Source organism: Anser brachyrhynchus (genome assembly GCF_964034855.1).
Source record: "Anser brachyrhynchus genome assembly, chromosome: 26".
Classification (NCBI taxonomy): domain Eukaryota; kingdom Metazoa; phylum Chordata; class Aves; order Anseriformes; family Anatidae; genus Anser; species Anser brachyrhynchus.
The window spans coordinates 1,920,255-1,947,236 of NC_137719.1; the positions used below are offsets into that span (position 1 = coordinate 1,920,255).

The window sequence follows — 26,982 nt, forward strand, 5'->3', positions numbered from 1 at the left end:
CAAAACAGACTCAGAGTAGGGAGATGGTAAGATTTACTGCCTATTTACTACTATCAAGCTAGAAAAATGAGAAACAAAGGAAAGAAATCGAAAACACCTTCCCCCCATCCACACTCTTCCACCCCCTTTCACCAAGTGGAACATGGGAATGGGGGAGTGGAGGTTGCGGTCAGTCTATGGCACTTTGCTGTTCCTTCTCGGTCACTCTCTTCCCCTGCTCCAAACTGGGGTCCCTCCCACAGGATACAATCCTTCCCAAACTGATCCTGTGTGGGCTTCCCACAGGCAGCAGCTCTTCAAGAACTGATCCAAACAGGGGTCCATGCCACGGAATCCATCCATCAGGAGCACACTGCTCCAACCTGGGTCCCCCATGGGCATCAGCTCCTGCCAGGTCCCCTGCTCCTGCGTGGGCTCCTCTCCACGGGCTGCAGCTTAAGCCCGGAGTCTGCTCTGGTGGGGGTCCTCCACAGGCCACAGCCTCCTTCAGGGCAGATCCACCTGCTCCGCTGTGGGCTCCTCCACAGGCTGCAGCGTGGAAATCTGCTCCGCCGTGGGACCCATGGGCTGTGCGGGCACAGCCTGCTCCACCAGGGGCCTCTCCACACGCTGCAGGGGAACTTCAGCTCCAGCGCTCAGAGCACCTCCTGCCCTCCTTCTGCATGGACCCTGGTGGCTGCAGAGAGCTTTCTCACTCCTCTCTCGCTCCCAGCTGCTGTTTCCCAGCATTTTTTCCCCTTCGTTAAATATGCTTTCACACAGGGGCAAACAACATCGCTTAGTGGCCCAGCTCTGGCCATTATCTAACATGGGGCAGCTTCTGGATTCTTCTTGCAGAAGCCACCCCTATGGGCCCCCGCCACCAAAACCTTGCCACATAAACCCACTACAGGAGGCCTTAACTTTCTCAGTTGCCTCCCCACATCCTCTGACAACAGCCTTATATTCCTCTGAAGTGGCCAGCCCTTCCTTCAATAATCTGTAGACTCTCCTCTTCCATTTGAGTGCAGGGTTGCGATTCTGCTCGGTATTATGTTCCTGCCACATGAGATCCTGAACTCCACCATCCCATGGTCGCTGCAACTGAGGCTGCCCTCAACCTTCACTGCTTCACCCAGCCCCTCTTTGTTAGTGAGGACAAGATCCAGCAGTGCTCCTCTCCTAGTTGGCACGTCCACCATTTGCATCAATACACTGAAGGAACCTCCTGGACTGCGGATGGCTGGCTGAGTAGGCCTTCCAGCAAGTGTCAGGGTAGTTGAAATCCCCCACGATAACCAGGGCCTATGATTGCGAGGCTGCTATCAGCTGCCTGTAGAAGGCCTCGTCAACTTCCTCATCCTGATCTGGTGAAGCTGAATTGAATTGAAACGTAAAATTTCAATTCCCATGCTTCAGCCTCAGTGTTGGACACAGAGAGAGGCATGCGTCAAGGATGGTATCTGCAAGCTTGCAGCTCTTCTCCTTTCAAATGGACAGAAAGGCCTTAGAAAGACAGAGCTTACTTCATAAGCCCAAAATCTGGCACAGAGTGGAGAAGCTAATGAAGCTGGCAGGAAAAGATTCTGAATTGTCATGGTTTATACTTCCCTCCAGTGGGCTCTGCAACATAGAGCTGGGTATGAATTTACTGGCCTTGCCAGGACCCTTTCTTGCAACATTTCCTGTGCTGTTTAGGACTAAACTTCTAAAGGAATCGTAACAGAAGTTCTTTGCAAAAACCATGCATAACATTCCTTTTGCAAGCAAATAAACCTAACACAAGCCAGTCAAGATTCCTGCACCAAAACGAACCAAAGATGGCGTGGCAGGACAGAAATATGTACAGTACATGTTTAAAGGCATTTCAGAATCAAAACGTTCTTGCTATGATGCACCTGGCTTCAGTTAAAAATCTGAACAGTCTTGAGAATACATATTTCCATGAGTTGCCACCATCGAAAACAGCCAGACTCCTGAAGTCGCCTGGCCAAAATATTCTTTTTGCTTAACACTCTACTCCTGCAAGAGGCATTTGAGTACAGCATATGCGTCATTTTCCAAACACCAAGTTCTAGCCATAAGAGATCAAAGCTTTGGGACAGCTGAAAAAAAAGTGGAAGAGTCTGTCTGGCTAGAGACAGACGAACACAAAGGTCAGAGGTAAAAGTAATGCTTTTTGGCTTCACATTACCCATTTCAAGCTTCTTCAAGAACAATCCTAAGTCAAACTGAAACAGAAAAAGCTTGCAGTATGACATACTGTGAAGAACAATTTCATTCCACAGCCTAGCCGCTATAGAAGAGCAACTTTTTGTGTGGCCAGCCTACGGAAAACAGCAACATATACTTACGGGTTCCTTTCACAACAGAAAGGATCTAGAGCCATCCTGGGCAGCGGCAAAGGTGGTAACAGTCCTATCAGAGCCTCACATATCATCCACTTCTCTACATTTAGTTTAGCTTTGCATTGTTCAAAACAGTTCTTTGGTATTCAAGGATGGACCAGGCCTAGGAATAAGGTTGCTCCATCCTTCCATTTAAAAAACAAACAAAAAAGACAACCAAAACCAACAAACAAAAACCCACTTGACTTGTGCAAGTTCCCTGTAAGCACTGGAAAGGGCCTATCTACCAACGAGGAACGCTGTGAGCCCACACTCACCTCGGCAGAAGTCCATTAGTATCAGCACTTCCCACACATCGCCACTGCTTACTGAGTTTATACTGGAATCAATGTATCCAACAATGTTCTTATGGCCAGATAGATCCCGCTGCAAGGTAAATATATTCAAAGCATAAGACAGCCATATAGAATGAGTAGCACTTTAATCTACAATGCACAGCTTTCCTAGTTCTTTCCCTGCCTAAGCACAAGCTTTTGCCAGTTTGGATTAATCATTGCATACAACTCGATCAAATCGAAGGTCTGTCTCTACCTGTTTTGCTTCCAGAAGGACCTGAGACAAACAACTGAGAACCAACAACCTACTGAACTAACTCATTCGGGGGTCAGTGAGTCCAGATTTTTGGATGTTCCCTTGGATGGCCAAGGCCAAGCTCACTGCAGCTGCTCCTCCTTTATGTAGGGGGGAGAACAAGGCAGCTGTTTTGCAGTGGCTGTGCACAATTCATGTTCTGCTTACTTTTCTCCTCTCCTTCCTCTCTCTTCCACTAACAAACAGTCTCTCAAATCTTTGCATGCTTAAAAACCACTCAGGAAATAAAAAAAAAAAGTTGTTAGCTTGGTTTTAGAAGTACCTTATTTTACATGCCTTGATGGATTAAAGCACAAGTTCTCATACCGATGACTTATCTATGACATGCTGAACCTGCAGGGAAGTCGTTTTTGTGACTGCCAGAGTTACACACGTTTCCAGGTGTGACAGCCACTCCCATGCTGTGCTCAGCTTTACCAGTAAAAGAAATCTAGATTTTGCTGGTAACATTTTGCTCTCTTCAGTAATTCTGTAGTGCTGCAGAAAGCTAAGTTTAAAATGCTTCTTTATTGCACAAAAGCTAGGAAATAAGATTTCCTTTTACTGATGTACTTGTTTTTCACAAAGATTAGTGCTTATGATAAGATTCAATATGAGAGTGAGCACGTCAGAAGGACACTTCTTGCATTCGCTTCCCAGGTTAGCCACACATTTCAGAGACACCAAAAAGACAGAGACAATGGAAAGCACTGGCAATTAAAATCCAAGTAAACAAGCTTTGTGAGCACAGTTAAAACCTTTGATGTAAGATCTAATCTCAACCTTTCCCATGTAGCATTAGCTATGGTGATGACAAAGTATGCCCCAAAACCTCACCGCACTATCTCACAAAATCCAGAAGTTAACTTTGAAGGTATTAACCTAATTAAAAGCTACTTTAAAAAACACTCTGAATTGCTACAGGTAAGAGCTTCTGATAAGAAGATAGTCTATCCCAAACAAATACTTCACATTATGAATTAGCAGAATGCATATTTTCTGTTTTCTTCTCCACTTCAGTTACTCAAAACGTTCATTGATACCTTGCAAATACAATTTCAAAAGTGGCACTTCCCACATTCACTAGGATCCAAGCAAGACTAACCAAATCCATTTAGATCATCTCAATGTTTTATTTGTTCAGAGATTAATAATTGTTTAAAACAACTACTAAAATAGCTATCCTATTACCTAATGCCTTGCATCCAATAATCTACAGAAACAAGCCAAGGCAGTAACTACCCCACACATACTGGTTTCAACCCACCAGCCTCACCAATACTGATATAGCCCTCATCCTAAACCAAAAGATTAGAAGCTGTTGTGACAAATTCATCTTGGCATGGAAGTCTTCCATTCATGTACTGATTTGTGTTCAGAAACTGCTGAATCAGAATTATTAGCCTTCGAGATGAAATCTCGAAGAGAAACACCCCAAACCGCACACACCTCTTCAGCTCTTCCCTTTCCCATCAAGTCTGGCATTGACATAGAAGATTTTTCGTCCCCTCCTTTTCCCGAGATTCCCTCTGCCTTTTCAGCTGCTGTGTTTCTCTTGACCACTAAAACAATTTAGGTTTTAAACAATTCAATCCAAGATTTTTTTTTACATAGCTGTGCAACTCTAAGAGCTAGGTGTTTCTAGAAGAATGACAATTTTACTAAGAACACAGTTTGTGATGCAACACTACACAGCTCGAAGGCAGAAGGTGACCGAGCTCTCATGACGTTCCCCTCCTAGTCAGGGTCCCCACTACAAAGCGTTGACTTACCATGATTTGGATTTCTCTTTTGCAGACTTGCAAGTCGTACTCGTTATTGACGTACATCCGCTTCAGGGCACATTTCATCCCATTGTTAGTTCTCACAAGAAACACTATTGCAAATCCACCTGCAGAAAACACAAAGTTATCCCATTCAGTACAAAACAAAAACTTCCCAGTTCTTGCTTCCAACCCTTGTCCCTGCCTCCACCTGCCTTCTGAGTACAGGCAGAAGAGGGAGGGCACTCGGCAGCTGCTAACAGCACCATGGTGGGAGCACCCCTTACATCTCCTTAGCTCCAGAGACTCCAGCTCTGCCTAGACATTTAACATCTCAGTTATAACAAGCAATTACCCTGGTTCTTGTCCTGTCAGACAGTCCTTCATTGCTCCATCAATTTCCATTACGACGCAGAAAGATGAAGTATAAACAGCAACACCGCCTTGGACAGAAATCAGAGCTACAGAGCATCTACTGAATTACTGAAGGCCTGAATTTAAAAGGCTTCCCAACTTTTGAAGCATCTAAGTTGCACAAACCAGCTTTGTAATGTAAGAAACAGAAGAAATCCATCTCCCACACATAGTTTGATATTAGTGCTTTTAAAAGAAGGACAGAACAAGAAAAAAATAATCCATTTTGCGGTCCACCAAGAAATCACCAAGAGTGGTGATTCTATAAAAACTCAGTCACATCCCAAAGAGCTCCCATTTACAGGGTTTGAGCCTTTAAGTGATTGTTACCATATCCCATTCTTTAAAAGCTGCCAGAAACCACCTGATCAACAATAAATACATGATTATATTTGATATGTTTGTACATAATTATTACTAGTGGTTATTTGGCACTCACATAAGCTCCATCCTATCATATAAAATTCAACAAGCAAAACAAACCCCATTTCTGTAAGACTTAGTGTTAAAATATATTGCATTTGACAACACCAGTCTTGCAACAACTGGTGCTTACAAGCTGTTCACAAATCAAAAACAGCCAAAAAGGCCCATTGAAGCTTTTACTAGAATTGGAATTTGTTTTTTACTACGAAAAGACTGAAAAGGAACGAATGAACAGACAACGCTGCTACGTTCGAAGTACAGCCCTCCTCACTGACCAACAAACGGGTTGGGCACTCCAAAGCCCATCTTCCAGAACAAGCATAGAAGAGTTGTGTGCAGATAACGTACGTCCACGCCAGGGCTGCTAAACAGCGATCTCTTAGCCAAGCACTTCATTTTGTACATCATAATTTGTCATGGGAACCAGACCCGCTGGGTTTTCCAGGGAAGCCCCACTGACTTTTTGGAGCAGAGGTAATGCAGAGCTGCCCCAGAGAAACTGCAAAAAGATGTCACTGGTGTGTGGGGAGAGGGAAGTGGGAAGATCTCTATTCAGGTTCTTAAAGAACTGTAACCAGGCTGCAAAATGGATATTCAAATTCAGAAAAATGGGACATGGCCCTGGGACACAGCAAGCCATACACATGCTGCTCAGTCCTGCTAGAGAGGCTTGAAAACCCTTGTAGTTCTGGAGGGCCTAATTTCTTTCCTCAAATTCAGACACAAAAATAACCCTGTCTCTCTCCCTTAAGCTGCTTCAAGTTGAGCATCTCAAATTACACATCATTTTTAAGAACTCCTAAACCCGCAGCCTTATTGTCCTATCCTGGCCACATTTGCCTCATTCCTGGGGAACAAATCTGCACATCGCACTGGGCTATCTTTAGCCCAATGGATGTCTATGCTGAAGAAAGCAAGACAGCACGCAACTGATTCCACACACACACACACACACCTTACAGCCTGTAATGGAGCTGTAAGAAATAAGGAACCCATAATCAGCACCACTTTCCCACCTTCTTAAAATATCACACTTTTTAAAATCATCGGAGAGATCAGGTTTGGGCTTATTTTTTTCTGTATAATACTTCTATGGATCACAGAAATCCCAGAGAAAACACTTTTTTAAAAAATTTTTTATTATAGAGTCTCAGTCATCATCAAAATGTTCTGGGAACCACAAGACTTGCGTTTATTTTAAAATGAGAAACTCCGAAGTTGTCCACCAGAAGCTTCCCCTCCTCTCCAAGGGCTCATTTCTCGCAGCTCCTCCTGCCAGGCCCGGAGGCCAGCAGGACACCCTCTCTCTGCTCCCTGTACCACGCTCAGCAGACAGGAACACATGCTGAGCAGCAGCAAAAATAGATCAATTGACACTTTTTTTCTTTTTTTAAAAAACAAAAACCACAGATCCACTAAATTCAAGGACCATCTTGTTCTAAATATTTGCTTCAGCTGAAGTGGGGCTGGCAACTCTTCACACCAACCAAAGATCTCATTAGCAGAGTGTTGTGCAAGGTACCTTTCCTCTACTCTGGATCCTGTACTAATTAACCACTGCACTCCTAGAGCACCCTTACTAGGATATGTACATCATGCAGGTTTTCTTACAAGCAACCAGGGCCAGCTGGCAAAGGAAACCACAGCCTCTGCAACAGAGATAAACCACCCCAACAGCTCAAAGAAAAGAGAAATTAAGAATTAAAAAATGCTTGCTGATACAGGCCTGCAACACCGGCATATTGGGACCTGACAGAAATATGGCCTGGAGCATCTTCCAAGTGGAGCAGCGAGAGCTGCATAGCTCAGGTGGAACTGCTCCCAAGGAGGATGGCTGCAAAGTTTGCCGAGAAGTTGGCGTGCATCTGATGTTCCTACACAAGTCAAAGGAAAATTACCTTCTTGTGTCCTTCTCTTCCTTATCTTCAACTCCTGCAAACTTCAGCTGACACCACCACAAATGGAAGCTGTGCAAAATCATTTAACTTATTTTGCCTGCAAACACACCTACCAATTTGGTTACTTTATTATTAAACTCCCACTGACAGCTGATTAAAGCATGACAATTTTGCTACTAGTAAAAGCAGCACGCTTCTCTCCAGAGAAAACAAGTATTGATTTAATCGGGCTACATACAGCAATTTTTATACAGGAAGCTACAGTAAGTGTCTGTGCTATCTGAGATGCAAGACTTGATGATCCACATCCATTCACGAGAGGATGCCTATGTTTTACTTTCTAAGCAACTATTATGTCCTCTGCTCCAATTGCCTTAGTTAAAATAGGCCATAATATTCCTTCCAAATAACAGTTAACAGCCCAGTGTTTCACTGTACCCGGGATGTAGTCCAGAAAGGCACAGCAACATCAAGAACATCTAACTTCCCTCAGGTAGCCACTGCACATTTTAAAATCTGAGAAGGTGTGAAAAACGCCACCTCAATTTGAATTCCTCAGCATTTATTACACCTTCTGCTGCTAATTGGCTTCAGCACCGCCAGCCTTGCATGCAGAGAGCAGGGCTGCAAAGCACTCAGTAAAACAGCAGGAGGACGAAGGAAGCAGAAAGGGAGAGAGAAGAAGTTCAAACAACAGCAACTGCTTGCTGCATTGCTCAGACACAAACAGCTTCAAGGAAAACAAGACTGAAGTCCGTCTGCAGGACACTTGGAATAATTTTGTGAAGGTCGAGCACCTCCAAACTGGCTTCTGTACTCCCACAGCAACAACTTCCTTGGTAAGCAGCAGGCACAAAAAGCAGCTCACCCCTCAGCAAACTATGACAGAGAGCAGGAGGACCCAGCAGACGGCTGAAATCTTCACCTGGCAGCGTCAGAGAGCCCCGGGCAGCGTGGCTGCTCAGCACAGCCCAGGAAGGCACCAAGCGATCAAGCACCCGGACCACAGCCCACACTGCCTTGGGAAGACTTTGAATGGACTTCAGAGTTTTCTCTCACCTACCACACACTCTGTGGAAGAGGGAATTGTTCGCAGAGGCTGATGGGCATCCTCTCCTGCGGGTTGCAGCGGTGAGGCCAGGCGCTGCCCAGCTCCTGCTGGCTGCCGGGGAGACCTGCTCACTGCTGCGCTGAACACGCACGTTTTGCTTACGCCACTCACGCAGCACGTAACTGAACTCCGATGTTTTTCAGAACAATTAAAACTAGTACATTTGAGCTACTATCTTGTGAACTCCCCACTGTTTATCCCTTCCCTTTGCACGCTACCTAGCTGCACCACCACCACCCCAGCTGCCTCAGCTCCCAGAGCCTCAGACCACAACCAGCTTCTTCCTGGTTTATCCCAGTCCAACCCCCAATTTTGCTAAATCTGGACAAAGATGAAAGGAAATAGATCAGAGGCAAATTGACAAGCACTTATTATGAAGCACCACCAGATGCACATTACAGGAACATTAAACTTCTATTCTCAGTGACCAGCAAGCAAGACAACCCCTTCAACAGGCAGAAATTGCCAGCTGTAATGCAACGCGCCAGCTCCAGTACAACACAGACACGCCAGGATTTGTGTCCAAGCTAGACAAGGTCAGCTCAGCTGCCAAGGTCACCTCTGCTGCCTCAGGTGAAGCCAAAGAGCTGTGCTGCACATGGCCATGGTCACACAACAGCACAGCTTGGAAGCAAAGTAACCCAGGCACTAGGAACATCCCCACGTCTTCCCAGGTAGAGCCATTTTCCAGTACAGGTATGGAAAAGGAAAGGCAAGGGTCTAATTTGCACTTTGGATGCAATACAGCAAATAAATTCAGAGAGAAGAACAAAAAAATAAGCCTGAGAGTCAGTTCAGAGGACAGTTTTCCATCACATTCCCAAACAAGTGCCTGTGACTAAGAGTTATAAAGGAAATGAAACTTTTCCTGCAGAAGGCAGCAGAAGCTAAAATAAAGCACTCATTCTAAGAGACAAAAAGTTATTTACGTGCCCCTCTTAAGGCGTGCTAACACTGTTGGGCAGGCAGTACACAGTCAGTATTGCAATCACTGTCAGCTCAGAGCCGGCAACAGCCGCAGGTACCTTGGGAAACATCGCTGCCGGCCGCGCTTCAGCCCGCACCTGCCACCACAGCAGCACGGGCACGCGGCTGTCTCACCATGCGTTCCTCGCCTGACTGTTGCTACTAACTGGTTCTAGGATAAGCTGAAAAAAAAAGGGGAAGCTCCAATTATCCCCGGTCAATACAGATGCCAGAGCATTTTTCCATGCAGGCTTGTGTCAGCGTACTGGCTGGTTTCCAGCACCGGCTGTCATATTTTCTGCCCTTCTGTAATTTCAGCAGGATGCAGAACTCTTCACAGCTAGGCAAGCACTTCTAAACTAGGTAAAACCAGCTGCAAAAGCTGCACGTGATCCCCTCTCTTAGCTCCTCACGGGAGTGGAGCGAGGTAACAAGATAGCATTGCTGCATTTAAGTAATTCAAGCATACTGGACTAAAAGCTCCCGCAACCAGCGAGCCACAGCAGCCAGCAACGCCTATCTGAAAACAAGCGCAAGATGTTACTTCCAAGCAAGCTGCACAAACTAATCCTATGGTGAGGAAAACCAGAGAAATTCGTTGCTCTCTCCATCACCCTTTTGTGATAGGCTTTTCCAGACCTGCCTTTCACTGGTGGACACAGATCAGCCAAGCTCAGTGAGTGCTGCTGGAGCGGACAGCTGTAGCACTGGACACTGCCCCACTTACCCTGATGAACACGACTGCCCTCTGGCACAGCCTGCGTCTGCTGGACAAACAGATTCACCTTGTCCTTGTCTGTCTGGAACAACACTGCTGGTGATGGTGGGGAAAGCCATCAGAAATGGTTTGTCCCCAGGGCCCCCTCCTACCAGCACCGTTACTGTATCTCCACACACAACTGCTTACCCAGCTGTTGGAGCTCCATTAAGTTCTGCTGCTCCGCCGTCTCTCGCACCCCTTCAGGTAACTACCTCAACAGCAGAGGAGGAACAAGGCAGTACCGCTGCTAGATTTTGTGCCTGTCAGACAACAGGCCCCCACAGTAAACCTCATCGCATTCATGCTGAGCCAAAAGACAGCACCTGTAACCGAGAGGAACCCTCTCCAGCTGACAGCGTTGGAAGCACCAATTCAACAGATCTCTTCACCGGGGTTAATCGGAGCCCAGGAGACTGGTCGGACTCTGCCCCGGACACATGAAGTGAAAGCAGGTGAGATTTCACAGAGCACACAGGACCAAAGCCCCTTTCACTAGTCACTGGTGAAGCACACGGCATTTTCCACGTTGCCCTGCTATGCTGATCCACCACCAGGAGCCATCAGATAGCTGCAAAACCAGAAATAGCTTCCCCCAAACACAATCAGGCAGGACACCTTTTTACAATCCACGCTGAATGTGCCTCCCAAAGACGTGAAGACAGCAACACGACATGTAGCATGATGATCTCCTACATGCACGTTTGAGCTCTGCAATAACAGCTAAAAACATCTCCATGGCACAGATAAGCATTCCCTGCACAAACAGCTCAAAGTTTTGTCTTAGATCACCACCTTTATCTCTTTCCAAGGCCATGCTCGATAATCCCAAAGCAGAAAGGTTTGAGAAGGAAGAATTACCCCTCTTTTCAGTTAAGGCAGGCAAGTCAGCAGGCCTGAAGGAGCCAACTATCACACCATTAATTCCACCTCTAAAAATCACTGCTTCATTTTGAATATTCTCCACTGCCCTTCTACAAACAAATTAACAATATCAGGAACTGTGGGAGTTCCAGATAAACGTCCTGGTTGCCACTAAAAACTTTACTCTTCAAGGGTGGAATTCTTTTCTGAGCAGGACAAACAGTGCATGTGGTTTTCCACCAAACTGTTTCCAGTGTTTTAGCTCTATCTCATCCACCTCAAAGCTCTGTGTTCAGGACTGCCCACGGTGCTTTAGTATTGAAGATAAAGGGACAGCCAAGTGCTTTGCAGATGTCCCCAACAACTGTCCCAGGAAAATTTCATCTCCAGGGACGGCCAGCAAGGCACTTTAAGCCCTGATTATGCTAGCAGACACTTCATTTTAAGTGCTTTGCCGAACCAGGCACAAAGTCACTCCTTATTTGCACAATCCAAATACTTATCGATTCTAACCAATCAAGAATTATGTCATATTTTGCCTTATCTCACAAACCAGAAGAACTTCCTTGGCATTTACTTTTCTAAGTACAAGAGGCAGGCTCAATATCCCCCTGCCCCCCGGTCAGGATGCTGTGATCCGGTTACAGGAAAACCGTACTGACTCCCTTTGATTAGGGTGTTTCCAACCTCACCATTCCCAAAGAATTACTAAAATACAGTTCCCAGCACTTCTTTTTCCATGGTTGCAGCCACAACACACAGATACAGCGTTACCCATCACTGGACATCATCACTTGGCAACCCCAGAGCCATTTTCTCTTTGCTGCTGTACTGAGAAAGCCACCCTGCACGCCTCCAACACCTCTCTTCACCTGGGATAGCATGCTGCTGTTTAACACAGCAGATGTTTTTCTCCATTTGTATATACACAGCAGTCATTCTTGATTACAAAGCACCAAAATACCAGGGCATCATTTCCATGGACAAAGACAGCTTCAGCAAACCTTCACTTTGGAATCACTTATCCTTCACTATAAACAAAAAAGGCCAAGAAAAATAGTTTGGACAAAGTTAGGCAATACCACCATCTGTAATTATTTTAAGACAACAGCCAAGTTCAGCCAACACTAGCATCAAGCTCTGCAAGCACATCAGGGAAAAGCACTCCAAGGTACCAGTACTTCTCTCCTGCAGCTCTCAGGGCTAGTTTTCAAGAATGAAAGGTCTCGGTTCTCCCCACCTATAAAACAAGGATAAAGACGGACAAGTGACTCGTCTGTATGACAAGATGAAAAAAACACAAGGTCCCCTAGAATACTCTCCTGAGACACACATTAGGGGTGCTGAGCTGCAGAGACAGTCAGAGAAACCTCCCATTACTTCTAGAAAGAATCAAATCTGTGTGACAAGCTCCGCTGTCAAAAGGAGACTCACCCAGCACCGCCTGTAGAAGGCACCACACTCGATCCCAAGAACACGGCGATAACGGGGAGGAAAGCCTAGGAAACAGTCCCTTACTGATCATGTCTTGTGTGATCTTGCATTATCCTCCACACGTATTTGCAAATTTATCTTTACACAGGCTTTTAATTTTAACTGTAGTTCCACTACTCAACTGTGTTAGGCACTACTTTTGTCAGTATTAATCTGCACTACTATATGTTCCGCTATCTTTTATTCCACTCTTTCATTGCCCAGCAGAAGGGTATTAAAATAGGTATCATCTCAAATACCATTTTTCCCCTTCTGATGCAACTTCTCCATCAGTTCTGAGTTCTTTGTTTCCAGGACAGGATACTTCACCCCAAAATAAGTTTTGTGTTCCAATATTACCTGTTTTTATTTTAAAATCCTCCCATGAACTGGGATCAGTATTGTAAAGTGTTCTGCCCTTGATACATAAAAGGGAATCGGAACAGTCGGGGTACACTGCACATTATTCTCCTGCTTTATAAATCATCTACAATGCCCTTAGAGTTACAGAGAGATGCCAGCATTAACACCTTTAAATAAATAATAAAAAACAAAAAAACAACAACAACAACAAACACATAACCACCCCCTCAGGACTTGTTTTTAAAGTCTTTCAAGGTTTAGTTAAGAAGCCACAGTGATGAGGCAGGCTTTGTGCTGGGGCAGTAATACTCAAGATCACTGCTGTATCACTGGGCAAAGAAAGTCCAGAAGACACTCATAAATCCCACATTCGCTGAGTTCAACCTGGAACGTTCTCTCTGCTCCCACTTCCCTGAGACGGAGACCGTCAGAAACACAAGCAATTTGCAAATAAGTCTTCTTTGCCTTACGTCACGGCCTTTTACAGTACTAATGTAGGAGAGCCTAGGATTAACAAAAAAGGTAAAAAAAATTAGTACCTGGGCAAAGAACACATAAGTCAGTATAAGAACACACGGGTTATGGCAGCAGTAGAAAGCAAAGGCGTGCTTACACAGCTCCCATCACACATCTGCCTTGCAGACAAGAGCCCTGGGGGCCATCTCCAGCAAGCAGATTCGTGCTGTAAGATTTGTTTTGGCCCCTCCAGGTGTCCAACCACAGAAAGGGCAGAAAAGACCCCGCAGACTACAGCCACTTGTGGTAAGGCAGTGACATTGGCCTGCTCACCATCTCCTCCCAGCCGCCGCTGGGAAACCACTGCCGGCACACGCAGCAGCACCCCGGGGTGCTCCTTTGGTTTTCCTTCCTCAGACAGCTGAGGCCTTTGACCTCGCCTGGCTTCTAGGAGCAGATTCGGATACCAGCAGAGTTGGCAACATCAATCCTTTCAGATACAGGCCTTCCAGGGCACACCCTCAAACCTACACTCCCTTCTTCTCTGCAAACAATGCACTTCAGCAGGGTTTTCGCAGGAGAGCTGCATACCTGCTAAACAGACCTACGCTGCCTACAAGACAGAACAACCCCCTGATATCCGATACACAGCTCAAGTCAATTGGCTCAGCAGGTCCTACAACACCCCCAGTGTTGTTCTCACCGTCATCCTAGCGGGACTGGACTGAAGTTCACCCAGAAACCCCTCTCAATACCCCTTGGGTATGGCACAACATGTTACTAACAGGAAGACACGTTTGCAGAGGTTTCCTGGTTCTGCCACAAATCCCAAAGGGCCCTGACTCTAGACAAGAATCCAGTCTTAAAAGTGAACATTAAATCTGTTACTCACAAGCTTTCTTCAGTCTGGTTTAAGATTAACCACTGATACAGTCCAACGGTGTTTCCTACACCCTCTGCTTTTCCAGGAGACAGTAGGAGTTAATTTGCTACTATAAGTCTGCAGGCAAAGGGCATTTCAGTTTTCCCTGCGCAAGGACTTCAGACTTGCTGCAGTTAAGCAGATAACCGCAGGATCACTAGGGTGGCCCCAAATATTCTCTTTTTTTATGGTCATCTCCACCTAAGCAGCATCCAAAACAGTGAGCACTTGAGGCCGTCAAACTTCTTTCTAGCGGTTTCACGGCTTTACGACTAACATAAGTTTGCATAAAAAGAGGATTTTATTCTTGCCCCAGTGAGAACCAGAGAAGTTGAATGCAGGTAGGCCAACAATTACAAGATTAATGGACAAGGTAGGCTGCCGCCAACATTCATTTCACCGTCTCCAAATTGCAATAGGATCAGAGAATGGGTGGAAGGAACCTTAAAGATCATTTAACTCCAACCCCCCTGCCATGGGCAGGGACACCTCCCACTAGATCAGGTTGCCCAAAGCCCCCTCCAGCCTGGCCTTGAGCAATTCCAGGGATGGGACATCCACAGCTTCTCTGTTACAGCACCACAACCCTCAGAGGAAATAATTTCTTCCTTATATCTAATCTAAACCCGCTTTCTTTTAGTTTAAAGCCATTACTCCTTCTGCTGTCACCACAGTCCCTGACAAGAGTCCCTCCCCAGCCTTCCTGCAGCCCCCTTTAGGCACTGGCAGGCCGCTCTAAGGTCTCCCCAGAGCCTTCTCTTCTCCAGGCTGGACAACCCCATCTCCCTCAGCCTGTCTCCATCGGAGGTGCTGCAGCCCCTTGATCATCCTTGTGGCCTCCTCCGGACTCCTTCTAATACTTCCATGTCCTTCTTGTGCTGGGGGCCCCAGAGCTGAGCACAGGGCTCCAGGTGGGATCTCACGAGAGCAACACAGAGAGGGACAATCCCCTTCCTCCCTCCCCTGCTGCCCACACTGCTTTTGGTGCAGCCCAGGACATGGTTGGCTTTCTGGGCTGCAAGCACACATTTCTGGTTCACGTAAAGCTTCTCATCAACCAGCACACCCAGGTCCTTCTCCTCAGGGCTGCTCTCAATCCATTCTCCGCCCAGCCTGTGCTTGTACTTGGGAATGTACAGGTCCAGATGCAGGACCTTGCACTTGGCCTTGTTGGACCTCATGAGATTCGCACAGGCCCACCTCGAGGCCTGTCCAGGTCCCTCTGGATGACATCCCTTCCCTCCAGCATGTCGACCACACCACCCAGCTTGGTGTCATTGGCAGACTTGCTGAGGGTGCGCTTAATTTCACTGTCCACATCACTGACAAAGATGTTAAACAGCACCGGTCCCAGTACTGACCCCTGAGGAACACCACTCGTTACTGAGCTCCACCTGGACGTTGAGCTGTTGACCACAACCCTTGGAGTGCGACCCTCCAGCCAATTCCTTACCCACCAAGTAGTCCATCCGTTGAATCCATGCCTCTCCAATTTAGAGACAAGGATATCATGGGGGACAGTGTCAAACGCTTTGCGCAAGTCCAGGTAGATGATGTCAGTTGTTCCTCCTCTATCTACCAATGCTGTAACCCCGCCATGGAAGACCACCAGATTTGTCAGGCACGATGTGCCCTTAGTGAAGCCATGCTGGCTGTCACCAATCACCTCCTTATTTTCCATGTGCCTTAGCAGAGTTTCCAGGAGGATCTGCTCCATGATCTTGCCAGGCACAGAGGTGAGACTGGCTGGCCTGTAGTTCCCTGGCCTTCCTTTCTTCCTTTTTTAAAATGGGCATTATGTTTCCCCTTGAAAGTCAGCAGGAACTTCACCAGACTCCCACGACTTCTCAAATATGATGGATGGTGGCTTAGCAACTACATCCACCAGTTCCCTCAGGACCCACGGATGTATCTCATCAGGCCCAACTGATGTCTGCACCTTCAGGTTCCTTGGATGGTCTTGATCCTGATCTTCCCCTACACCGCACAGTTCATCATTCTCCCAGTCCCTGCCCTTGCCTTCTGGGGCCTGGGCCATGTGGCTGGAGCTCTTGCTGGTAAAGACTGAGGCAAAAAAGTCAGTCTTCACGGACTTGTAATTTTTTCCACTTACCAAGAAGCTGGTAAGCAACATAGGCCTGCCCCAGCAGAACAAGAAGGCCCTAGGTCACCGCACCACACCGGCACGGGATCGCACCCGACTCAGCCTCCTGCTCGGAGGCAGGGCTGGCAATGCCAGCAGCCACTCCTGACCGCCCGTCTAACCCCCTCTTTAACCACTCTATTTACACATTCTCCGCATGCTTCTGAGCAGTTTATTCCCGGGGTGCTGTTACCATCACCACCAAGAAGTCTCACCAAGCTCTCCACTGACTTGATTTCAACCCCAGCTTCTTACCCGACACTCCACAGACATTAACAACCTACTGCCAGCCTTTTCTCCAGGACACCTGCGAAGCTGGAGGTATGGTACCCAGCAGGTCTCTTCTGGATTACCTAGCACGAAGACTAAAGACATGAAGCAGTGCTGGTTGTACTAACGCTCTCCTTTGTGTTTGTATTTCGATGGTTTATTACTACACGTTGAAGTGTCATTCCTCGTAACACTTGGGGTTTGGGATTTAATTAATACCCATGACTCACTCTCCCACCCAGTTCCACAATCCTTTGGTTGCATTAGGGTGTTTACATGATATTTTACATCCGTATAAGTGAAGATCCTTCACCCTCAGGTTGCGCACACAGAAAACACATAGCCTATCCTAGAGTCACAGGCTTGCATCATGTCTCAGGAGTACATGAATGTAATTGGTGTTTGTTTCCCATGATCCAGGCTACAAAATTAGGATTCTCTTTACCTAGGCTAAGCTGCATCAACCAATTGCAAGCTCAAGCACAAAGTAGTGATATGGTGTGCTCAGTTACCAGCTGAAACAGAACAGGCTGGCAGAGAAAAATCCACAGCCCTACATTTGACTTAAACAATTTTCTTAAGGTGGCCGTGAAAACAGAGGGGTGAAACACGGGACACCGCACAGAAAACAGAACAAGCAGTAAGTAGTCTCTGTAGAACCAGGAAGGCCAGGCTCCTTTAACTCCAAGCAGCATGCGTGTGCCTGTGTTTTAAACACAAGAGTTCAGTTCTGAACAAAAACAAAACAAAAACCCTTATCCACTGCCAACAGACTCCCCAGCTGAGAAAAGCAGATAATGCTAAACTAAACAGGTCTATTCTCAGCTGAGATTTGCTACCCCAAAGGAAATAACAAGCTTTAGGGTTTTTTGTTTGTTTGTTTATTAAAACAAAACAAAACAAAGAAAGTCACTTGACTTATGCAAAAGCACAACCATGCTAAGTTTAAGGGACTACTTCAACCTAAAAGGCCTGCCCCTGCATCTCCTAGTTGCTTTTGGCTGGTGAGAATAGCATTTGGAACAAGCTATTAAGGTGACCTCTGTGTATTAGGAATATGGACCACTCGTCTCTGCATACTACTGTTGGGGTTCTCCTTCATCTCAAGGCCTCTAAAACACAGAGAACCAAGGCCCATCATCTGTGCAGGCCTAGTAGCTATGAAGCAAATGAGATGGTGGAAAAAGTAATGCAGTACCTTTCACACAGGAGCAGAGCCTGTGAAGCTCCCCATGCTCCTTTCCGAGAGGAAGGATACAGCTCTGGGAGTTTAACCTTAGGATATTCATCTACACAGGAAAGCAGTCCTGGGACATCAAGGTAAATTCCCAGTTCACCTGGTTTATATTTATATCAACACCAGTTCTGAGCAGAGCAGGTCCCGAACTCACATTCAGCCTTGTGTTTCACACAACCTGTGGCAGGCAGGAGAACTGCACATGCCAGTGCTGGAGCTCCGGGTCTCAAGGCTCAGGCATCAGGCTCTGCACTCTCCCACCACTGATAAGCATTTCAAGCAGCAAGAAATACTCCACAAAGCTCACATTCCAGCTAGAGACAATTTGGTCTCTGCAAAGTAATGGTGTGCATATGAGCAATACAGTCTGCATGTTTTATCCAAACATTCAAAACAAGAGGAGCTTCCGCTGCTGGCCAGAGAGAATCTCTTCAGCAGCTTCATGCTAAGCAAATTCACTGGACTCGGAGAGCCCAGCATCTGCATCAGCTTCGTGTCAGGTACAAAATGGAACTGCTGCACGGCTGATGCAGTGGGTGGGGGAAAGGGGGAAAAAAAGCAGCGAGGATCCCTCCAGTGTCACGCACATCCATTAGGCAACAGGCACCAGCAAGGCAAAGAACTGCAAAGCCCGAGGTGTGCAGCCAGAGCCCCGTGATTTAAAGACTCCTCTCATTGCCCAGGACAGCAGTTCTCTCAGCTCCAGCTGCAGCATTACTTAACATCTAGTCTTTAAATACCACCAGACAAACTTTAATAGAGCATCTAACATATTTAACGTAGCAAAGGACTTCTCCCAAGGTAAAACAAAGGCTTAAGCTCACGTAGAGCTGATGGGCCGGATTCTCAGCAAGAGTAAAGCAGAGACTTAGTTAGCCCTACATAGACTTACCATAGCTGAGAATCCTAATGTGATTATCTAATATTACCAACATAATTATAGGGCTCTCGCTTAGATATTATTGCTGCAATAACTAGGCCATGACAAGACAGATTTAGATGTACAGGCTCCACCCTCCTTCTGGGTGCTTTTTACGTGGAATGTCATAGTTAATGTTAGCGTGGCGGTCATGGCCAGCAGTGTCTACACTAAATTGTGCAGAACGATACAACCAGAAACGTTACCCAATGCAGAACAGAAACACAGTATTTACCTCTCCTAAGTTTAGGAAAACATGACTGGTTCTCTAGGGCTTGTTGGGAATTTTAGGGTGAACTTTAACACAAACAGCCACAAAACATTTAAATTGCAGGCATTTTCAGTGCATTGATGACATGGCAAAAACTTAAGCGCCTCTCCCTCACTTCTCTGGGGTTTATTTTGATGGGCCTGATTTAAAACAGTTGAGCTTCATCTCTCCATATTTTCAGGGCCTTATCTCACGACAGGTCTTCAAGATCCACCCCTCTCCCCAAGATGACACTCCCTCGGCTCCTGGCAGCTCTATGGAGAAGGTGAGAAAAGGAACCTGTAAGTCACAAGGCAGCAGAGAAAGGAGGGAAGGGGATGGTGGGAAATAGGAAAGGAAATTAATCTCTGTCAAGCCTGAAATAATCACTGGGCAAGAATCATCCTGTACGTTAAGTGCATTCCCTTTTAAAAAGTTCTAGTCCAAGGCCTACAATAGCTTCTCACACTACTCATCCTCCAAGAATACAGCTCTCAGCCTGAACACCTTGATTTAGGGGTATTAAATATTATGAAATTGCTATTACAAATATTGTAACAAATAGCTCACTAAAGGAATTAGAATTGCATTAGGCTTCAAAACAGGAAGCAAGTTCAGATATTCATACGGATAGATTTGCTAGGCATGTGTGCTGCTTTACAGTCTTGTACTTTCGTTTGATTTCCTCCCTGACAGGCAGGCTTGGAAACGAAGCTGATGGAGCAGGGTTTTATTACTGTGCAGCAAGGTACACTGCCTCCAAGTAGGTTACTCAGCAAGACGGATTCAGCTCCCACTATTGCAACAACTTCAGTTGGTGAACCTCCACTGTAAGACTTAAAATAGATAAATAAAAATTAACTGGTCTTGAATAACTCACAGCTTAAAAAAGCAACAACATTTTTTATCAGTCAGCTCTCTAAAAAACACGTTTCAGCTGCTATTATTCCAAGCAGCTACTAACAACATCTGAGACCTCGTTCAGCTCCAAGTGAAATTAGCAATGGCATAAACATGCAGCAGAACATGACTTTTTGAGTAAACGTGACCGGAAACACATAAACCAGCGAGAGGCTGCTGCAACTGCATGCAATTGAAAAACTGCACTGGAAGAGGCAAGGAAGTAGAGAATTGCACTGACAGGGCAGGAGAGAAGAACAACGCTAGCTGAGCAGAGAGCGGGTCTGTAGCCGGAGAGGAATGAGAAACCAAGACTGGCCAGGGCAGGGACTTTTATTTTTTTTTTTTTTTAAAAACTGGATTTGCTTGCAGGGGCCAACCCGATTGGGCTTACTGGAGCCCTTAAGTGCTATGGAAACAGCAAGTGCCATTTGAGAAGCAATTATGCAAGGATCCAAAGAGAGCTCATGGCAACAGACAAGTTAGACATTTAGGAATTTTGATTACTATGGTAGCACGCAGACATCTCTACTGAGCAAAGCAGCATTAAAAGACAAGAGATAGCCTAACGCATACATTCTAGGAAATGCTCAAGCTTACAGCCCACGTGATACTACAAGGCCTCCACAGCAGCATACGCAGGTTTGTTTTAAACAAGTTTCTTCCGCTTAAACCCAGGAATCCAGACTTCAACCTTTCTAGTTCTCCAGTATGACTGCAGGTATACTCATGAGCCACAGAAGTGCCACCTCACTGCATAACACGAAACCACCAGTTAAGGACTACTAACGTTCATCTGCAAGAGAGTATGCTAATCAAACACCCTGAAGACAGCACTGAACTTTTCAACTCCTCAATATGTGCCAAGGATGGAGAGAAGTATCTGCTACCAGGCCAGACAGCTCTCAGGGAATTCAAACCACCAGTTAGTCAGGAGCATACCGTATTTATCATTCAGCCCAGGGAGAGGAGGAAAAAAACAAGCAAACAAAAAAAAACACATTTAAAAAATCACCCCTACATGCAGCAGGGCTTCGATTTTTTTCACGTATACATAGGTGAGGAAGGAAAGATATGAATAGGCATATGCCTGGCTGTTCATTTGTCAGATGTCCAGAACAGGAAAGGGTTGCAGGGGTCCAAAACTGCAGTCTTGTGACTGTTACTCATAAATCCCATAATATTAGGGATTGAATTCATCAGCTCTAATGAAATTACATAACTGCTTGAGAAGCCCAACTTACATATTACATACTGACATAGACATTTCTAGCCTGCTCAGTGACAAAAAAGCTTCAAAGGTACAAAGTAAGCGCTTCTTATGTTGTTAATTTTTAAAACAAAAGCAAAAGGTAGAAAATCACCATCTGTCCCACTCCAAAAATAGCATCATTTTAATTTTAAAAAATCCAATACATGTTTAATCCTGTCACATGTTCTGTTGAATGCTATGTGAGCAAGGTTGAGTTTGTGCACTTCACGCGGTCTCTGAATAACAACAGATCATTAGAAGATACTGTGCATTAATTATCATGTCATGATCTGCTGTAAGATTACTGCTGCTGGCCCCTAGAGATGCCGCTTTCTGAATACGACTCCTAAAAGGTGGCACACAAGCTTGTTTCTGTACCGAACGAAAACGCAGAGCCTCAGCAGGCACAAGCAAGGGCAGCCTAGCACCTCCCAGGAGCACGGACGGTCTTTGTTCTGTGTTTGCAGTATGTGACACCGGGCCTTAGTCCATGATAAAAATTCCTCAATTCCACACAGCCATGAATATTAACGACACTGTGGTTAAAGCACCAGACAAGGAGTTACATTTGCATTTAATACAAGGCTTTGTCACTGCTTGCCTATGTAGCCCTTATCAAATCAATACGTCTTCACGGGCTTCAGTTTCTCATTTGTAAAATAATTTGTTAAATCTTTCTTCTACCATCTGTTTGTCTACTTTGCAGAGAAGGGGAACAACCACGCACAGCACCAGAGGCTGAATGATACCCGGTACGCGGGGCCCTTACGTTCTCTGAAGAGCAGAGAGAGCACAACAGTTCAAACCACAACTGGTAATCAGGTAGAGAAATGGAAAGGTAAACTCATGTATTAATCATCTACTTGTAAGAACATCTCCTATGGTAAAAGCCACAGGTAAAGGCCAAAAGAAGGCGCTGACTTTCAGGTAAATGCACTCAAGGCACCCTAGTAGCAAGTCTGACCCACGTCTGTACTGTCCCTTCCCTTTCTCTCTGCCGTACTGCCCCTCCTTTACCCTTCGCTATTCCACACACCAGTGCTCTGTGATGCATTTTTATTCCCCTCACAAGCACAACCAATGAAGAGAGCAGGATCACACCAGCTGACAACTGGGTCTGGCTTCTTGTGTCATCTTACACGTGTCTGAATTCACTTACTCGTAAAAGGGCTCTCATGAACACGCAGCCACTAATGAGCGCGGGTCACACCATCCAGCTTTGCAAGAGCTTGCTGAAATTCCTGGCAGTATTCAGTGCACATCAGCTGGTGTCTGCCTCACCTGCTCCCCAACACAGTTATGAGCATCCTGCTGACACTACCTGCAGCACAAGGTGGGAACTAAGGCATCAGATGAGTATGGCAGACTCCTCTCAAGCATGTAAGTTACCTAATGGGACATTCGCAGAACTCTAGTCAAGGCAACAGGGATCCTACACGGAAAGAATCTTTCTCTCTCAGCCACCGAACCATCCTGTATCTCTGCCCTTAACCCAAATCTCTCCCCAGAGACATCCCACTGCCTCTTCCCTCCACCCAACAGCTCTTGTCTATTTGTGCTGAATCTCACAGTGCTGGTTGTTGTTCACTCTCTGCATGCCACGTGTATGCCTGTCTAACTAGATGTGCTACAATATCCAGCTGAAAAAGAAAGGCGGGGTGTCAGCGTGCAAGTGTATACACACATATTGGGTTTACATGGACAGGTTCTGGTAGCGGGGGGCTGCAGGGGTGTCCTCTGCGAGGAGAATGCAGCAGCTGCCCCATGTTAGATAAGGGCCGGTTCCAGGAGGCTCCAGAGGGACCCGCTGCTGCCCAGAGCCGAGCCAAAAAGCGACGGTGGTGGCGCCTGCGTGAGAGCCTATGTGAGAAAGGGAAAAACACCTGCCGAACAAGAGCAGCTGGGACAGGGAGGAGTGAGAAAGCTCTCTGCAGCCACCAAGGTCCGTGCAGAAGGAGGGCAGGAGGTGCTCCGGGCGCTGGAGCTGAAGTTCCCCTGCAGCGTGTGGAAAGGCCCCTGGTGGAGCAAGCTGTCCCCCTGCAGCCCATGGGTCCCACGGCGGAGCAGATTTCTACACTGCAGCCCATGGAGGAGCCCACGGCAGAGCAGGTGGATCTGCCCTGAAGGAGGCTGTGGCCTGTGGAAAGCCCCCACAGGAGCAGGCCCTGGGCTGGAGCTGCAGCCCATGGAGAGGAGCCCATGCAGGAGCTGCTGCCCGTGTGGGACCCATGGTGGAGTTGTTTGCTCCTGACGGATGGACCCTGTGGCACAGACCCAGTTCTTGAAGAGCTGCTGCTTGCGGGAAGCCCACGCAGGATCAGTTTGGGAAGGACTGTAACCTGTGGGAGGGACCCCAGTTTGGAGCAGGGGAAGAGAGTGACCAAGAAGGAGAGGCAGAGATGAAGCGTTAGGGACTGACCACAGCCCCCAGTCCCTGTTCCCCTGCACTGCTCATGGGGAGGAAGGTGTTCTTAGTTTGCTTGTAGTTTCTCACTGCTGTAGCTTGTTAGTAATAAGTAATAAATTTTATTCATCTTCCTATGCTGTGTTTGTTTTGCCCTTGAGGATAATTCTGGAGTGATCTCCCCATCCTTACCTCAACCCTTGAGCCCTCTCCAACATATTTTCTCCCCGTCTGTTAGAGGATGGGTATTGAAAGAGAGGTTGTGGTGCAAAGCAGGTAAAACCTCCACAGCACACATACGTGCTTTCACATAGGCTTCTCATAACTTAAAAGGATATTGAATTCTTAAAAATGTAACTGTGTGAAAGATACAGTGACTTACAGATTCCCTGGTATTAAATACTTCTTGCTAAAGATCACGAGGAGAGTTATCAGGCCACAGCCCAAGGGTCAACAGCAGCCACAAGAGCCTTCACACATAAAGGCACTGCAGTCATAAGGCAGCAATTTCCTATCAATTCCCCCCACTCCTTCAAAGCAGCAACGGAACTGTGTGTAAGGTCTTTATTTCTGAACTACTTTACAAGCCAGAGGCAATTAATCCTTCAGAGGCTCATGACAGGTAACTAAAGCATCACTGACTTTGCAGGTAGGCCACGCAGAGAAGGCACGGGAAGCAACAGGCCTGTACCTTCATGCTCTTCTCAGAACCACAGAATGGCCAAGGTTGGAAGGGACCTCTGAAGATCACCTAGTCCAACCGCCCTGCTGCAGGATCACCTAGAGCACATTGCACAAGACGGCATCCAGGTGGGTTTTGAACGGCTCCAGAGAAGGAGACTCCACAACCTCTCTGGGCAGCCTGTCCCAGAGCACCCTCCCAGTAAAGAAGTGCCCTCTCACATTGAGCTGGAACCTCCTGTGCTTCAGTTTGTGGCCGGTGCCTCTCGTCCTGTCGCTGGGCACAGCTGAAAAGAGACCAGTTCCATCTTCTTGACACCCTCCCCTCAGATATTTATATACATTGATGAGGTCTCCCCGCAGTCTCCTCTTTTCCAGGCTAAACAGGCCCAGTTCTCTCAGCCTGTCCTCGTACAACAGGTGCTCCGGTCCTCTCATCATCTTAGTAGCCCTCCTCTGGACAAGCCCTTATTCTCACAAGCCCTCATTACTTCTGTTCATTTTTAATTATTACACTTCAAAAGTCTGAGTTTGATATCACTCTCGTTCCCACATCTTAGCAGCTTCCATGTACAAGCCAGGATGGCAATAAAGCCACCAAAATGGGTATACCGCATCAAACCGAAGGTTCATTTTGCTCATCCTGACGCTTTGAACACCAACTGACATTCAGGAAACACCTGCACACACCATGCCATGTCACACGGGGCACTCTGCACTTCTTTAAGGGACAAGCTTTGACTTTATTTTACTGTCGTCATTTGAGTTGTGCAGCAAAGCACACGTCAACTTTGCAAGCATCGCTTATCTTACAGAAGTAAAGCAGACAAGCTGAAGTTTCAGGGTCTGAATAACAGCTGTGCATTTAGATACCTTCCTAAGACCATGTATTTTACTATCACACCTTCCAGAGTAGCATGCTAGATGGCATTTTTAAATGCACACAGGCAGATTTGGGTCTCTCTTCCTTTTTGCAGCCCTATGAATGTCAAATAGGAGATGAAATCTGCATGTTCCTAACAGCAAACAGATCAAAATCAGATCCACCTGTCCTCTTCATAGCACCAGCTCCTGGCTCAACACTGGGGTGGATATATAGGCATGCAAAGCCTCTCTCTGCTCGGGGAACCCAGCTGCTGATGGCTTCTTTTTGTTTGTTTTAATCTATGAGATCACCCATCACCGGTACGTAATTTGTTTCTGCAAAGTCATGAAGCAAACCAGATGCTACAAGACTCTGTTCCAAAGAAGTTTTTAATCGAATCCTGTGACACACAGCCTGCGGTCCTGATGTCAGCATGGGTTCTGCCACAGAGCAAGCATAAATGTATGCCCAAATCACGTGTGCCAAGAGCACACCCATTTAAAACACACAGAGGCAGCACTTGAGAGAAAACACGGACTGCAATTAAAGCACTCAATCTGGAAGGCCAGGGATCAGTTCCTGACTTGGCCACGCATACTCTGCATTGCTTCACCTTCATATCTCAGTGTAATACTTCCCAGCAGTCCTGGAAGGAATGGAAGGACATTTTTGTAGGCTGTGCCAGAGCTCAGATACTTTGGCAACAGGGCGGCAAGAGACCCTAATATTAGAGGAGCTGTAGCAGCTCTCCTCCGCTTTCATTTTTGCTTGGGCAGACATTGACAGGAGAAGGGGGAATGGATTTAAACTAAAAGAGGGGAGATCTTGATCAGACATTAGGAAGAAACTCTTCACTCAGAAGGCGGTGAAGCACTGGAACAGGTTGCCCAGAGGAGCTGTGAATGCCCCATCCCTGGAGGTGTTGCAGGCCAGGCTGCACAAGGCCTTGGGCAACCTGATCTAGTGGGTGGTGTCCCTGCCCATGGCCAGGGGGGTGGAACGAGATGGTTTGCAAGGTCCCTTCCAATCCGAGTCCTTCTACGTGATTCTACGATTCATTCTACTGCATCGTACTATAGCCAGCTATCAGTAACCTTCACTTCACTAAGCAGCAATTCCTGTACCTCCCACATGAGGAAAAAAGGAAAGTTGCCATAATGACAAATCCACAAATGAGAGAAAATACCGTGCAACTGTGTTGCAGTTAGGCCTTTCCACCTCTTTTCCTTGTGCTTATAAATTGCTGGCAGCATTGTTCCTACCATCAAAAAAGTACAGCAGCCAGGATTTGATTTAATATCTTATTGCCACAGAGACATCCCTCTCTTACCCCCGTCCAAGAATGGAGGCACCCTTTCCCAGGAAACTTATTTATTCAGTTACCTCTCACCATCAAAAGAGAATTCTTCTATAAACCCAGCTTGCTTATGGCATGTTTCTCAGAGACTTCCTGTTCCCTTCCACATGGGAAACACAAGTAAACAGTACAAACCCAGCCAAATCAGTTGTGGCTTTCCAGAAGAGCAGCAGCAAGTCCTGCAGCTGGCAAGCTGCTGTTCCAATGGGTACAATTTCTCTGATTCCCCATTTTCACTGAAAATAAAAAAAATCTTCAAAGGAAGCAGCTTCCATTCTTAACACAAGCATGCAGCACCCAATCAGTTCTGCATCCTATTAGCTATGATTAATGC

At 46.4% G+C, this 26,982-nt stretch overlaps 1 protein-coding gene across 10 annotated transcripts in view; it reads right to left on the reverse strand.

Annotated features, from left to right (window-relative positions):
- Nucleotides 1-26,982, reverse strand: part of AAK1 (AP2 associated kinase 1) — a 90,073-nt gene that overhangs the window by 57,438 nt on the left and 5,653 nt on the right. For 9 of the 10 annotated variants that reach the window (XM_080568534.1, XM_080568535.1, XM_080568532.1 and 6 more), the window contains exons 3-4: nt 4,730-4,848; nt 2,645-2,753 (exon numbers count right to left, since the gene is read on the reverse strand). In XM_080568534.1, the coding sequence (XP_080424660.1) occupies nt 2,645-2,753; nt 4,730-4,848 (228 nt within the window). Of the gene's footprint in view, nt 1-2,644; nt 2,754-4,729; nt 4,849-10,442; nt 19,465-26,982 lie in introns of all 10 variants that reach the window. The other variant, XM_080568536.1, reaches the window with a different exon arrangement.